Raw genomic sequence first — 12,556 nt, forward strand, 5'->3', positions numbered from 1 at the left:
AAAACTTTGCTCGTCCAACTTTGCCATTGTATTGTAACACTTAGACGTGTGCATTTGACCTCCCTGTTGTTGGCAATGTATTGTTGACATTGACAAATTATCAGCGGGTTCTTTCGCTAACACAAAGTGGACATTGTCAGGAAGAAAGGGTTAAACTCTAAATACGCAATTTCTACAGGCTAGAGATGAAATATAATATCCACTTTAATGTAATGCATTGTCTTTTCCCACAATGGGGCTGATAAGAAGGTTCGTACAGGTGAGGGATTCATTTAAATATTCAATTTTCAAATGTAATATTCACTGTGACAGGCATTGTCTATTTCTACCTGATAATAAGGTTTCAGATAATATGTAATGGGATGTTCTGATATTTAGAGCCTTAATATAAAAACACACACTTTTGACGAAGACGGACTTGACATACAATTGTATTGTTCTGCTGAAATGGGATTTTTTCCCCAGCTAGGACTACAGTACAACTCAAACGTTCATATATTATATTGCTTGTTAGACCTTTTTATGCTCTGCCCTTTTCATAACATACCACAAGCATTTGTTAGAGCCCACTGGTTTGTATTTAATCTTCCATTAATCAGGTTGGAAATATACCTTTCTCTAAGCCATTGGTGATTTTCAAGGTCTTGCATTTGTACAAAAAAAGGAAAGCCGCACACAATGAAGTTCAGTCCTTTTCATTTGCAAACCGGCTTGACTGACTGATTTTAGAATATTTTTAAGGTAAGGGTCAATATTTTGTGAGCTTTAACTGAGGCTTTGTTACAGTCTCTGAGTTTATGGTGTGCTTATTTAAAAGATCACATGCTCTGTAGCTCATGTTATATCACAGCAAATGGGCTTTGGATAAAATAACACTTTAATTAAACATTTTAGAGCATATTTTTGACCTCTCGTAATTCACTATTGTGGAGTGAACATTGATTCAGTTGCCACCCTGCTGGATGGAAGCAAACTGTCGCATTAGTATTTCACAAGTCTGCACTGAAGATTGGTCAAATCTTTATTTGTTTTGTTGTGGATGTATACTGTGTGCAATTAGCTATACTTTTTTGTGTGTGTGTGTGTGTGTGTGTGTGTGTGTGTGTGTGTGTGTGTGTGTGTGTGTGTGTGTGTGTGTGTGTGTGTGTGTGTGTGTGCATGCGTGCGTTGGACTATTACACTCAGTCCAAGGATCTGGTTTCTGCTCCACATCTGGCCCTGCTTTATGCACTAAAACTGTTCTTTCTCTGATCTATTACGCTCTCTCTCTGCGCGCACACACACACACACACACACACACACACACACACACACACACACACACACACACACACCACACACACACACACACAAACACACTAAGCTTTTGCATTCACTCATGCACACTTCATTCCTTTATTGTATGGACAGTGGTAGCAGTAGGTGTGTTTTAAAAATAGAGTGTGCCTGCTACCACTTGAATATAACTGTAAGTGAAACTGAGAGAACTTTTGTGTTAAGTATTTTCCTCTGCAGCGCTAAATGTCCTAACATTAGCACAGCTGAACAAATACTGTCAACACGCTCTCCTTCATCGGAGATGTACGCTGCTGATTCACTCTCCCTCTTACTCTCTCCCCCTCTCACTTAGGCTTATTTGCTCAGAAGAATAGGAAAGCAGTTTATCTTTTATGTAAAGAATGAGTTGTACACTCTTTTTTATTTTTTTTAAAGATCTAATTCACTGAATTGGGGACTAGAATAGGACATGGAGTAGAGAAGAGGGAGGACAGGTCTGACTTAAAGGCACAGTTCACCCCAAGAACAAAAATACATGTTCCTCTTACCTCTAGTGCTATTTATTAATCTAGATTGTTTTGGTGCAAGGTGCCCATTGTTGGAGATATCAGCCGTAGAGATGTCTGCCTTCTCTCCAGTAAAATGGAACTAGATGGCACTCAGCTTGTGGTGCTTAATCCACCAAGAAGTAGCGTAAGCTTCCTTCTGTGCAGTGATATGGTTGGCGGGTGTAGTTCGGTAGAAAGAAAATAATTCCTACATGAAACTGCTCGCAACAAAGTAACTGGAGTTTTGATTTGCTGTTGAGTTTTTCAAATAATTTCTTTTGGCGCTTTGAGTACCACAAGCTGAGTGCCATCTAGTTCCATTATATTGGAGAGAAGGCAGACATTTCTGCGGCTGATATCTCCAACACTGGTCAACTCACACCAAAACAGATCTAGATTGATAAATAGCACTACAGGGAAGAGGAAAAATACGTATTTTTGATTTTTGGGGTCAACTGTCTCTTCCTTGGCTTAATAAAAATCAATGCAAATATGTTTCTGTTTTTATTTTATTTTTTAACTGTGTTATATTTAACACTGATTTTGACACTTGCAACATCAACATGTAAAGAAAAACAACAAAAGTGGCATGGAGAAATTCACTAAATAAAAGCAGATGTTGATGTGCTTTTTTGCGTACAAATATTTTCAAGCCCAAAATCCTCCTTAATGTCATTTTTAATCCCTTATCTTTTATTTATCTGTAGCCCTTTTTACTTGTTCTCCATCTCTATTGGTAGTTCTCTCCACCTCACTAACTCACACACATCACCATCATGCAAATGGCCACATGTTGCTGTAGTTTTAACATGTGGTTAAAGTGTTCCAAACTCCCCCACTGAGGAACTTGACAGTAGTGAAGCCATTAACATGACAAGGGGGCTTTGTCTCAGAAATGACCTGCTTCATCTTCTCAGAACCCTGAAGTCACTTGCACGGTTGTCTGGAGGCTCCTCTGTTAAATGTTACGGTCATAAATGCACACAGGAGGGAGAAAAGAGGGGGGGGATGAGCGAGGCAGACGGATGGATTTAGTGTGAGAAATGTGGAAAAAGGGAGAGAGGTTGTAGGATGTGGGGAGGAAGGAAAGTAGAGATAAGGGATAATGGGAGATACCTTGTGATCAAATGGGTAGAGTTTTCAGTTTTTCACACCAAAACCGCATTGCCATGTGAAGGTTAAAGCTTTTATATCTGATGGTTCTCTCCAACCTATCACAACTTTTTTTCTGAATACAATAGTGGGAGCTGATCAGTGACTCAAATCTGCATGGTGACTATTCAAAGCAGAAGAGAATAAGAAAAAAAAAAACACTGAAAGTATTACTTTATGTTATGTTCCAGTTTCCAGTTCTGAACTCTGAGTTAAATGTGTGTGAGTGTTTATCTGATGAGCAGGTGGCACCTTGTACGGCATCCTCGGCCACCGTGTATGAATGAATGGTTCCCGTACTATGTAAGAGCACTTTGAGTAGTCGTTAAGACTTGAAAAGCACTATATAAATACAGTCCGTTTACATTTTAGTGTGATGACCAATCATTTTATTTATTGTTAACACTCCAGCACAGTGCGTCTCCAATTCAATTCAATTTTATTTATAGTGTAAAATCATAACAGGAGTTATCTCAAGACACTTTACAGATAGAGTAGGTCTAGACCACACTTTATAATATACAGACCCAACAATTCCAGTAATTCCAGCGTCCCCACTGGGACATAAAGTATTTGCACTCATAGTTGTTCAATAAAGCATGCTGGATATGATAATTCAAATTGTATACTTTTTGAAATGGACAAGGGGGGCTGCAGGGGGGAGAGAGAGAGAGAGAGAGAGAGAGAGAGAGAGGAAGCAAACAAGACTGAAAGGAGAGGGCGAGAACAGTACAAGCAGTGTTGTGGAAGGTTTTTCAAGGTTTTAAGGTTGGACTTGGACAAACATTGGTCCCACTCACAATGCTTCACAACCATCAGAATAGCGTACTTAGTTTTTCTGTCTCCCTGCTTTCTCTCTTCATCTCTCTTATTGCTCATTTCTTTTCTTGCCTTGCCATGTCTCTCTTTCATCTCCCCCCACCCACCCATCACTACCCCCCACCCCCAACTGTTCAAATATTATTTCTCCCCCTCCTGTCGTCCTCTCCCCCTCTATTTCTCCCTCTCTTTATCTTGTCATTGCCTGTCAGTAGGGATTCTGTCTGCACTGAGTGTTGTGTGCGTGCGTATGTGTGAACACATTGAGACTGAGATACACTTAAGAGCTCATTGATTTAAAAATACCTTCGATATTGGAGGTCCCCTCCTGCAGATTCGTTCAGAAGCTTATCAGACACGCATAGACATCCACGTAGAGATATGCATAAACCAAAGCTCCACTCCAAAGTTTCTCCTTAAACTTTGTGATTGACCTAGTTAGAGTGTCGTTTTGACAAGTTGTCTGTTTTGACACGACATCCTCCGGTGTTTATCAACATCCATTTTGCCTATCACACACTCACATTGGGAATTCACACACACACACACACACACACACACACACACACACACACACACACACACACACACACACACACACACACACACACACACACACACACACACACACACACACACACTCTAAAGATACATCAAGCTAAGAAAAATGGGCATAATGTTAGTGTTGTGTTTGCTATGGGTAAGTGGAATGACTTGTATTTGTACCATTGAATGAATGTTTTGGTCATTTATTTTTGTGTGTGCGCAAATATGTCCATTGAATGCAAAACACATCCTTGTGTATTATTCCCATCCAGGGTAGTACCTATTCAAACGAGTATGCGTGTTTACATGAGCACTCATTTGTGATTTAGCTGCTTCTTGCATGGCAGTGTGTATGCAGTGTTTTTGTTTTTTTCCACCCCTTGCCGTAGCTCAGGTTTAGTGTGTTTAGCGAGCCTGGTTGCCGACAGCCAGAGGTGGGAGGTCAAAGAGCCAAGTTAACTCCATCAATCCCCCAGGACAGTTACAAACGAGCCCTCAACTCTGGTCAAAACAATCCCTGGATCATGCAGGACGGACAGGAGGTGGGGAGGGATGGAGAAAGAAAGCGCAAGCATTTGACTCAATTTGGCATTAAAGACTGTGTGTGTGTGTGTGTGTGTGTGTGTGTGTGTGTGTGTGTGTGTGTGTGTGTGTATATATATATATATATATATACACACATATATATAGAATATATAGATATATATATATCTCAAAAGTGGAAACTATATATGCATCAAATGTATATGTAATGAATGTGCAGCCCAGTGAAAAGTGCAATTTCTTTATTATTTTTAGTCATATTAGTTATAATGTCATTATTATTTTACGTTGTAGAATAAGAGAAGGCTGTGGTTTGATCCCCATGTTATTCAGTATGTACAGAAAATGAACTCTCCTATATATTACAACTGTCCAGTGTCCCTATTTCCCAGACATAGGAGTTCCTCTTTTTTTTTAGATTTCCTGGTTTCAACCTCTAAAGCTCAAAGGAAAGCCTTAGCATCTTAACAAAAAATGTAGTCAGATGTAAGTGCTTCCAAAAATATACCAAAATACATTAGGAACCTGTTTTGGCTCAAAAAGATACCTTGCCATTTTGTCTGACCAAAACCATGAAAAAATGCAGACTTGCTAAACACAGACAGAAGAGATAAAAAAAAAAAAAATGTCTAAAACATTTCCCCAACAAAGTTTTGAGGCATCACACACACATAAAAGGACGTACACACACACATTACACACACACACACACACACACACACACACACACTTGGCGTAGAACTGAGGTGGGTAATTAGGGAAGGTCACTAAGGAAACAGACAAACACAAGCAATCATCAGACATACTGTAAACTCAAGAGAAGCATAAACAACTGTTTCTCTGTATGTAGCGCCCATCCACCCACCACCACCGCTACCTTAAACACAAATATGAAAACAAAACTGGAATATTTTATCTCAAGTTTTGTAACCAATGACCTAAGTCCCCCTGCTTCCTGAGATATGGTTTGTGTTGCCATGATTCAAGGAGATATGATCCTTTACATTATGTCAGAATATCATCAAAAAGAGCACCTGCGTTTTGCAATAAAAAAAATAAATACAAAAAAACATCCAACAATCTCAAACCATGAGTAATGTGTTTTTGTTTTCCAGATTCAGAAGAGGGAAAATAAGATGTGCACGCTGGTGAAGGAGCTTACAGAGAGTAAGAAGCAGCACTCTGAATGTCAGAAAGAAGTAAGAACAACAGCTTCATTATTCACCAAATTGAAAGAAATGGTAATGCTCATGATTCATATTAATGTTAACTGTGTTTAAAGAACATTGTATTGTTAATTCCACTATCAAATAAATGTACTGTACTGTAATTTTAATTGATATTGGAATTCAAATTTAGAATAAATTAAATTATGATTTTTATCTATTGCACATTAGATAATTTTGAGTGGGTTTTGTGATCTTAGAGTTAACATTATTGTTACTTTAGCATTTAAGGGTGTTATTTAAAGTACTTTTTTTAAAATCTTTTTTTGTGGGTTTTGTAAAGTACTGTAGGATTGTAGCACTGACTGTGGAAGTGGCTCAATTTGATTGCATACTTCCCAGTTGCTCCGAAGAGAGAAGGATTTGGAGAAACTGAGCGAGGAGATGGATGAGCTGAGAGCCAAGATGGAGGACCGGAGCAGAGAGTCTGTCCACCTCAACCAGACCAAAGAGAGACTGGAGGCTGACTTGGCTCTGAGCCATGAGAAACTCCACACCTCGCACCTGGAGGTCCATCTTTCTCTGTCTCGCTCTCTGTGTGTGTGTGTGTGTGTGTGTGCGTGTGCGTGTGTGCGTGTGTGTGCGCGCGTGTGCGTGCATAGGTCAGTGTGTAGCAAAAGCTTTTGTTGTTAACCAAATATTTATATATATATATATACACATATATACATACAGTATAATATGTATATTCTGTGTTCAGGTTCGAAGCAGAGATGAGTTAATTCTGCAGTTAAGAGCTGAAATGAAGGCCGCTGAACAAAAGCATCAAAGAAAACAGGAACAAGTGTGGTTGCTTGTGTGTCTGCATGTTGATTTGCACTTTTCCTACCATTTATATCTATTCATCTCCTTTTTGGGGCTTTTCCGACTGTATTTCTCTAACTGTTCTCTGATTATTGAGTATACATTCAGGTTACAATATTGCAGTTTTGGCAGATTAAGCTTACAGTACAATTTATAAGCGAACATGCCTGTCCCTTTGCTAATTTAGCATCTTCCAACTGTGTTCCACGAGATAATAGGATTTTTCAGATTTGTTTCCATTTTTGGGGGGTTTTAAATTTGTCTCAGGGCTTATATTCAATTGTAGGTAGTAATACAAGGGTTTCAAACCTGTCTTTTTTTGGTTTTTCCTTTCATATGCTGAGGCTAGGTTGAGTGAGCACCCCTGTGTTTTTATTTTTTCCAACATTGAACTGTTTCACACCCACAGAGTTGCACACAACCACTCAAGGGAAGTGCCCAAACCAGCAACAGTTTTCTACAGTTTGCTACTGAGCAGCTCCATTAGAGCAGTGGAAAAAGTAGCACTTTGCTCAAAGGCTCCTCGAAAGTCAGAGCTGAGGAAAGGGGAATCATTACTCATTCATGTCCGCCGTGACTACATTTTCCCAACTGGTCCTGAGACTAAACTGGGAAGCTCTCTGACTCGAGCATTATTCCCTCACTTTTAGGCTACTGCCGCCCCCTCACTGTCTTTTCTGTCTGTCTGTGTGTGCTTTGTAAGGCTCCATATAGTTACTTCATTCCCATCCTTTTCCTCTCTTTCTCATTCTTCTTGCTCAGGTGGCAGCACTGGAGGGTGAGGTTAGACACTTGAAACACAAGGTCAGAAGACAACAGGAAGAGTCTTGTCAGTTAAGCGAAAAGGTCAGAGATATCGAGCGCCTTATAGACCAGAAGGAAAGAGAACAGCAGCAGCTGCATGATCAGCTTCATATTGGTCAGCAACAGGTACGGAAGAATTCTCTCTTCTCCTCTTCACCCCTTCGCTCATTCCCACCCCACCCCCCACCCTCCCTCCCCCACCCCGTAGGGATCTATAGATCAGTTGAACTCTGACCTGGAAGCTGTGAAACAGGCTCACAAGATTGATGCGGAACGCTGGAGCCAGAGTGTCCTGCTTCACAGCCGACTGAAGCAGAACAACTCTGAGCTCAGCCAAATACCGAGCAGGCTGAAGGATCGACAGTCCAAGGACAGTTTAAGTCAGCAGCAGCACATAGCCAAAGAGAAGGAAAGTCTTTTGTTTGTTCAGTTGTCAGTCAGTTGAGCCATGAACCTCCAGCAAAAAAAAAAAAAATCTGTGTATGGTGTTAATCCAGTAAAAAGCATTAAAAAGAAAAATCAGATGCAATCATGCGTCTGAGTGCGAGTGATCTAAATCACAGTAGACAATCAAGTAGGCAAAATCTTTTTCCAAGAACAGCAAACTGACCCGTTTACAGCAGACAAGCTTTATTTTGCAGTCAACTTACATATATCCCCATCTACATCATCCAAATTACCATACAAGACAAGATGACCCCTCTGTTTGTCAACCTCTCACATCCAATTGGACCCAAACATGAATAAGGAGAGGGAAAGACAGACTGAGAGATTCAACAAAAAAAGGAAGAAGAGAAGAACAAAGTTATTATCAGCCGAGGGTCATCTTGGATAGTCATGTGCTAGCCATGAATACTCAAATGGCCGTCCAAATGAAGGATCACATTTAATGAGGGCTGTTTGTTTCCACAAAGCACAAGCTCCTGATTATGGTCACAAGAAAGCCATGGTGTTCCCATTAAGCCTTGTTATAAGGCCTTTGATCCAGCGACAGAATGAAATGCTGAATCCACCATTACTGTTTAGACTGTAGAGTAGTGGATACATTAAAGGGAAAGAAATACTATGACAGAGAGCAAGAAACATACACAGCTATAACAGGTAAAGTTGGCATATGACACCTCACTTTATATATTTTGTGTGTGTGTGTGCGTTTTTCATAGTGTGACTTTTAAACAGTTTCCTTGGGTAAAACATTCACCATCACACTCTGAATAAAGTTAAGTGTACATGGGCTGAGTCAATGGTTTTAAACAGTACACACGCACACACACATATACACACACACACACACACACACATACATACATACATACATACATACATACATACATACACATCTTTTTGACTCTAAAGTAGAGAATAAAAGTTCCTCTGGTTTGTGTCTCTTTCCTTTGCATTAGTAAGTTTTCTACCCGGTCATGCTGCCTTCCACCCAGTGTTAGTCCTAGATGGGCCCAGCTAATCCCTGGTTAAACCAAGCTGCGGTGAACCACTGAAATCTAACTAGTTGGCTGTCATTAGTCGTAAACCCTCATGTTCTGATCCAGATTACAGCGGGATTAACGTGGATGAACTCAAGATGAGTGTTAGAGCGGGTTTAACTTTCTCAACCTCTTCCCTTGAAAGGTGAGCTACGGTAGGATTCCTTGTGTAACACCGGGATTAAGCCTGGTTTCACTTCCTGGGTTCCCCTTTCATTATGAGCGAGGTGACTGTAGAGCAGCACATTATATTGCACCATGTAAGACAAACTAGAATATGTGTCTTTTTTTTTTCTTATTTACAGGCACATTTAGTCATGATGAAGTATCCTCTTTCACGGTTTGGTTTTGTAGCATTATCATGAAGTTTATTCATTCCTTTTTATTTGTGCAAACATTAAGGCGCCCTACTGCTTTAATCATCAGTTACTTGCAACACATTCGGTCAGTAACTCTCCACACTTGGCAGCTGTTATGTAAATCTTCTCAAGAGCACCTATGCATGAGGAGAGTCAAAATGCTACTCTCCTTTTAAATGTAACAGTGTTTCGGTCACTGTACCGAGCCTTCGGGCTACAGCTGTTCCGCTTAAATAAAGAGCAATGCTTTATTTTCATCAATATTTGTCTTTCATTTCACTGTGTTTGCTTTCAGGTCGAGACATTTGAAGGGAAGCTAAAGAGGCAGGAGGTTGAGATGGAACTTCTTCATCAGCAGCTGAAAGGAGCCACAGAGGAGCTGAACGATGCCAGTTTACAAGCCCAGCAGCAGAAAGAAACAGTAGCCATTTTTAGACAAAAGTACACAGCAGCAATAGAGAAGGTACATAGGGTGCAGGGGCAGGTGGAGATTTTGGAAGAGGAACTAAAGTATTCACAGCAACAGGTAGATCATAGTGTACATTAATACAGTAAATTACCGTTATTACATTTAGCAAGCTCTGCGTCTATGAAGAGATTTCTGCCATTGGCTTATTCACTATGTTTAATTGGCAGCTAAGAGAGTCCCAATTGACAACTCATTCAGTGAAGGAAGAGCTAGCTGAGATGGAGCAGCGGTACAAGGAAAAGGTTGGCCAGTGGGAGAACTCACAGGAGGCTCTTGACCAGTTCACGGATGAGCTCCAGGCCAATCAGAATCTACTGAGGGAGAGTCAACAAAAAGCGGACCATCTTCAAGGCCTGCTAGGATCCCTGCAGGAGCAGGCGGGCACACTCAAACAGCAGGTCAGGATGCACACGTTCACATTACAGTAGCATATGTAGACACAGCAAAAAAATAGACCTAAAAAAATCCAGATACATACAGTGCTCAGTTTGTGGAGATTTGTTTGTTGTCATATCCTTTTTTACGCTTCCGTGCCGGCGACAGTCTTGGCCGTAGGCATTATGTTTTTGGGTTGTCCGTCCTGCAATCATACGTGTCAATATAGTGATAACTTCCATTTTCACCAAATACCTTTTTATTGAATTCCCTCAAAGTTGTCGATACATTGTATGAGTCTGGACAGAAATGGATGTAAACTGCAAATTGACTGGTTGGCGGAGGCGTACTACCACAAGGCACTAATTCTAGTTCACAAGAGCTCTTTTGTCACTCATGATTTGGGAATATTCCTTCTACTACAACATTTAAAACCCCTGAAAAAGTTTTTCATTGCTTCTAATAATTCCATATCATCAGTGGAAACAGAGGCAGACGACATGAGCAGACCAGTAGCCACTTGAGGCAGTCTTTCTTTTCAAAGACTTACAAAATCAATCTCCATTGTGGTTGTATGTATTTTTTAAGGATGCAGTTTTCATGGGACCTCATCTGAGTTTGCAACGAGAGGATTTGGATTGCGTGAACCAGTGTTCAGGTTAAGTCACATTGGTGTCTCTGTGTTCTTGCCTGTGCTCCCAGGTGATGCCAGCTCCATCAATCTTGTGTGTGGGCACGCATGGGCCTTTGTGTGCATTTGTCTTTGCATTAATGTGTATGCGTGTGTACAAGTGTGCATGCATGCCCTGGCGTGTGTCACTTAATCTTGTCTCCTTTTTCTTTCTGTTTTATATTTACTACGTCAGGCAACAAATGAATCATCTTTATTACGGAGAAATTTAATTTGGATGAACTTAACTGCTGCCGCCAAGGTCAGACGGGCAGAATGTCATTTTAATCCAATCAACTTTAATCTGTTGGTTATAAAAGAGTTAGGCTGTTGAAGAATGGCTGTATCTCAGGCCCTTTATTACACTGGCTAATGACTTTGATTGTGAGGCGCCTATCAAGAGGTTAGGAGTTCTTATGGAGCTTCACATCCGGCTAATTCTCTACCTCGTGCCACTGTTAGGCTCAGCTAACCCTAAAATCACTAATGTCTTCATTCCCTGTTTACAAGGAAAATCTAAATTGATTTTTTTTTATATTAAACCAATGTACAAGTTAAAGCATTTCATGTTTAAGTACAGATGGAAAAGGAACTGTTACTTACAAAGTATAGTATCTTAATGCTATCTCTGTTCATTTGTATTCTGACCAGGGAATATTTCACTATTACATAAAGATGAATAGTATAAGACAAGTTGAATTTCTCTCCTTTCCTACAAAGATGTCTACTTTTGAATTAGTTATATAATTTGTCTATATAAAGGACAGCAGTTAATAGACTAAGATTGAGGGTAGTGATACATTTAGAAAACACAATGAGCTACAAGGTCTTTTTTCCCCCCCAAGGAGATATTCCTTTGCAATTACAAGAACATTCCTAACATCTTCAGGTACCCGTTGCCTACTGTAGTTTCTCACACTACATTCACTTGTTAATGTTATGCTAGCTGTGTTGGAGTTTGTCAGCTGTGCTTAGAACATCAAGTCCATGTGTCTCTGTGCTCTGCGATGCAACACGTCAATTCACAAATGAGTGTAATACATAATGATGTGCTTCCTTAGTGGCACATCAGTGTCATTGTCATTTACTAGCAAACCAAAATGCATATAGTCTGTTGAAATGCAATTCATTACAAATGCACCCTTTTCTGTCTTTGCTTTTGTGAGTGTCATTTTTGTTTCTTTTTTTAGATCAGTTGTTTGCATTTTGTTGGTCACATTTTTAGTGTATGATTGAGTAAAATCACCCGGCTGTTTTGCTAACTTTTGGATTGTTTTTATTATTATTATTATTATTATTATTATTATTATATATTATTAATTATTTCATTATTTTGCTGATTATTTGTGACAATTTTGTTTTTTTGTTGAGAATGATTTTTACTGATTCTTACATTTGGCTCATTTTGAAGAAGAAAGAATAGCAACCACTTTGTGGAAGCTAAGGGGGATGCAGATACAGAATAAAGCCTACAAAAAA

At 39.8% G+C, this 12,556-nt stretch overlaps 1 protein-coding gene across 3 annotated transcripts in view; it reads left to right on the plus strand.

Annotated features, from left to right (window-relative positions):
- The window catches only part of LOC120552514 (trichohyalin-like), a 101,885-nt gene that overhangs the window by 53,822 nt on the left and 35,507 nt on the right, over positions 1 to 12,556 (plus strand). For 2 of the 3 annotated variants that reach the window (XM_039790637.1, XM_039790639.1), the window contains exons 11-16: positions 6,002 to 6,085; positions 6,455 to 6,622; positions 6,813 to 6,896; positions 7,679 to 7,846; positions 9,859 to 10,089; positions 10,200 to 10,430. In XM_039790637.1, the coding sequence (XP_039646571.1) occupies positions 6,002 to 6,085; positions 6,455 to 6,622; positions 6,813 to 6,896; positions 7,679 to 7,846; positions 9,859 to 10,089; positions 10,200 to 10,430 (966 nt within the window). The remainder of the gene's footprint in view (positions 1 to 6,001; positions 6,086 to 6,454; positions 6,623 to 6,812; positions 6,897 to 7,678; positions 7,847 to 9,858; positions 10,090 to 10,199; positions 10,431 to 12,556) is intronic. The other variant, XM_039790638.1, reaches the window with a different exon arrangement.

This window comes from Perca fluviatilis, chromosome 22, assembly GCF_010015445.1.
Source record: "Perca fluviatilis chromosome 22, GENO_Pfluv_1.0, whole genome shotgun sequence".
NCBI lineage: Eukaryota > Metazoa > Chordata > Actinopteri > Perciformes > Percidae > Perca > Perca fluviatilis.